The sequence below is a fragment of the Lactuca sativa genome, chromosome 2 (genome assembly GCF_002870075.4).
Source record: "Lactuca sativa cultivar Salinas chromosome 2, Lsat_Salinas_v11, whole genome shotgun sequence".
NCBI lineage: Eukaryota > Viridiplantae > Streptophyta > Magnoliopsida > Asterales > Asteraceae > Lactuca > Lactuca sativa.
The window spans coordinates 197,985,350-197,989,278 of NC_056624.2; the positions used below are offsets into that span (position 1 = coordinate 197,985,350).

Genomic DNA, 3,929 nt, shown 5'->3' on the forward strand with positions numbered 1-3,929 from the left:
AAAAATCAAAGCAATATGGAGTTGCATCTTGGTTGTTTTATGAGATTTGTTGAGGAAGGAAATGAAGATGGGGGTAAAATCATAAAATGGGTATTTTAATAATTTTAATAGTCAAGTCGTTAAGATAAACGGCTAGGGGACGTGACGAAACCATAACAAACATTAGAATTGAAAAAGTAGATTTGATTATAAAAGACTACATAACAACAAGGACCAAAGTCGTAAATTTTTCTAAAAAGGACTATTTCAATAATTCTTGGTTTTTATTTTTATTGGATTTCATATCCCTGCAAACAAAAGGGATAGGGTTCCATTTTCCAGTGAGAGGGAGAGTATGGGACTGTGACTGTGGGGTGCATATGTTTTTATTTTTTTGAAATAAATGATTGCAAAAAGCCAAGAACTACTTTGATTATATTCTAAAGTAACAGCTAATGAATATTTTTTAGAACACTACACATTTTGCTTTCATCAAGAATCATCTTAAATATTTGATCAAAGAATAAATTTTTTTATTAACTTATATCATAAATTAAACATATTATGTTACAAGATGAAAATGATCTAAAATACAAGTGATATAAATTAAAGAATCGTCGGATCCTTTGTTCATGCCAAGCGTCTTTAAAAAAATATATATTAAACAAACTTTCCCTTATAATATATAGATCCTTTTTGAAATTGATTTTGATACTATAGACTATAGAGGCCATATTTTATTATTGATAGCTATCAGTTTGATACAACCAAATGCAAATTCATATTATTTTTATGACAAAAACATTAAAAAAAATCTATATCACGTGGATTGATATGATTAGACCAAACACCATTAGCTAGAAGATATAAAACAAAAAATGAATTTAGGGTTCATCAGTAGTTTCTGCAGCCTCTTTGCTCATTTCAGATAAAATGGCAGCAGCCAACTGATCATAAGCTTCGGACCACGCACCCTTCATCTCTTCACTCCATTTCTCCCCCACTCCCTTCTCCACTGTTCTCAACACTCCCTCCTTCACCACCTTTAATTCATTCATTCATTCATTATATAATTAAATTAAACATAACTTAATCTATTTATACCATAAATAAAAAATCTCTAAAATAATTAATAATTAATTATTACCGCAAAGTGAGCATCAACAATTCCTTTCTGAAGATGAACAGATCCCAAATATTTGAGTGTAGAACCAGAAACCACAACTTCTCCTTTCTCCCTCAACTGAATTGCTGCTTCGCATGTCTTCCCTCATATTCATACATGATTAAATACTTGATAAATATTAATGCTTTACTAATTAAACGAATATATATATATATATATATATATATATATATATATATATATATATATATATATATATATATATATATATATATATATATGAATAAGAAAAGTAGCTTCTTAAATTCTTCTTGTTTAAATACCATCTTGAAAACTTTAACGGCATGGGACTTGAGCTTGGGGTTATCTTGGGGAATTTCTTCTTCGTCTTTCAGAAATGAAAACAATCCCTTTGCAGCAGGTGCTATCTCCAGTACCCTTAATTTGCCATCAATTAATTAATTAATGCCATTTTTAGAAGCATTTTCTGTGTATAACTCTTTCCAAAAATAAATAAGTTTGATAGCTAGTGTCGTTGGTAAAAATTAAGAATTATTAAAATTAAAGTCACATATAGAAAGAAATTAAATACTGAAAATTAGTTTAACACTTTTATAAAACTTGTTGCCAATTTAAAAGCTCATACAAGCATATTTATCAGTTTTAACATTATAAAGTTATACCCAACTCTTTTTCCACGAAAAACAATTGATCCAAATAATCACTTACTGTGTAAAGAAGTAGAGACTAAGAGTAGTAATGTCTTCCTTCATTATCTCCCATGCTTCCTTCACCAATGCTTCTTGCTTCTCACTGAAACTCATCTCTCTCTCTCTCTCTCTCTCTCTCTCTATATATATATATATATATATATATATATATATATATATATATATATATATATATATATATATGGTTGGTGAGGATTAAATGAAAATCATATCCACATGATACTTCACTGTAAATTTGGTCTGGTGATGAAAACTAAAGAATTTGGCGCAGCATTATAAATAAGGTAAGTGGTTTTTGCCCTTTTGACTTTCTTAAGGGTCACTTCACTGTATTTGAATTTAAGAGCAGGTTAATCTATATTATGATTTAAAAGGGATGTTTCTTTACAAGTTTACATACCCTTAACGACATAAATGTAAATCCTTTTAATTTGACTTAAAGGAATTCTGATTTTTTTTTTTTGGTCTATTGTCTTTTTTTTTTTATTATTATTATTATTATTATTATTATTATTATTATTATAATTTTTAATTAATTATTTCATTTTGTCTTTAATTATTTGTGTTTTAGAAAATATATTTTTATATATAACGGTATCTTTATTTTTAATGGGAATAATCATTCCAAAAAAAACAACACAAGAATAATCAGAACAAAAAAAATAATACAATGATAGGTGGAACAAAAAAATAACACATGTATTCAATAAAAAATAACACATAAATAGTCCAAACGAAAAAATAACATATGGATAATCGGAATGAAAAAATAACATAAGAATAATCTGCATCTACAAAATAACACATAGATAGTCCGAATAAAAAAACCAACATGGAATAATCCAACCAAAAAACAATGCAATGATAGTTGGAACGAAAAAATAATATAGGATAATTCGAACGAAAGAATAATATATGGATATGCAGAACGAAAAAAATATGACAGTGATAGTCTGAATGAAAATGAACACAAAAATAGTCTGAACGAACAAAAAAATGTTTTTAATGTTGTTAATAATAATATATATTTATTAAAATATTTAAAACAAAATAACAAAATACCGATTCAAGGTTAACCAAACAATTTGAGGAGTATATGATTCCCCTTCAAAAGTTTCCATATTATTATTCCACTTAGTTAAATATACTTTTCAATGGTTAATTTTGTTTTTGATAAAATTCCTCATGTAATATGTTGTTGTTTCTTTAATATTGTACCATGAAAAAAAATGATATAACTGTTATATTTTAATACAAAAAGATCACTTAAAATATTATGCTATATATAAATAATTAAAATGTTGTGTATATACACCAAGTGTATGGGTTTGTTTAAAATTTAAAATTAATATAATCATAGTAATCGATTGTTTAATATTTTGATTTTTGGCCAATATTAGATTATTCTACTTGATAGAGGTTTTGTGTTTTAAATTGGAGGTCCCTAGTTTTAATTTCGGATATTGACAAATTCTATTAACTTGGAAATAAAAGATAGTTTAATATTTTGATAAGTCTAATTATTCAATAAATCAATAGAAAAAGTAACCATAAATGTCATTTTGTGAAAATTTGGGAAGATCTCTTAGTATATTTTTGTTCCACCTCGTAAGAAGCCACATGTTTTTACTCAAAGTTAAAAAGTGATTAGTATGCTAGGTTTGGATGTTCGTAGAGGATGAATTTACTTTAATTTTATTGCAAAAAGTAAATAAGTGGCAAGTGAGTCTCATATATTCGTGTAAGGCCATAAATATTTGTAGTTCAATAGGTATATGCATAGTGATTTGTGTTAAAACTCTTTTATGGTGAATTATTGTAGATATGAGATTTTTTTTTGGAACACTAGAAAAATGTAGCTATGTTGAATATATTATGATCACAGTACATAATAGTATATTTTGGGATATATGTGCAAATATCGTATTAATGTAAGTGTCTGGTGATTAACATTATGTAACCGTATTATTGTAATATTGATTGTCTAGACTATTAAAAAATAAGGATTTTAGAATAACAATATATTTGGATATTGCTTGGATCTAGATAACTTCATTTTTCGAAATTTGTAATTTGTCTCTTATAGCCTTGGA

At 26.4% G+C, this 3,929-nt stretch overlaps 1 protein-coding gene across 1 annotated transcript; it reads right to left on the reverse strand.

Moving 5' to 3' along the window:
* Positions 1 to 685: 685 nt before the first annotated feature.
* Positions 686 to 1,993, reverse strand: LOC122196525 (non-symbiotic hemoglobin 2). Its single transcript, XM_042899396.2, has 4 exons — positions 1,835 to 1,993; positions 1,429 to 1,543; positions 1,127 to 1,243; positions 686 to 1,022 (listed from the first exon to the last, which is right to left on the reverse strand). Exons 1-4 carry the CDS (start codon positions 1,927 to 1,929, stop codon positions 864 to 866), a joined length of 486 nt encoding a protein of 161 aa, XP_042755330.2. The 5' UTR covers positions 1,930 to 1,993; the 3' UTR covers positions 686 to 863.
* Positions 1,994 to 3,929: the final 1,936 nt, after the last annotated feature.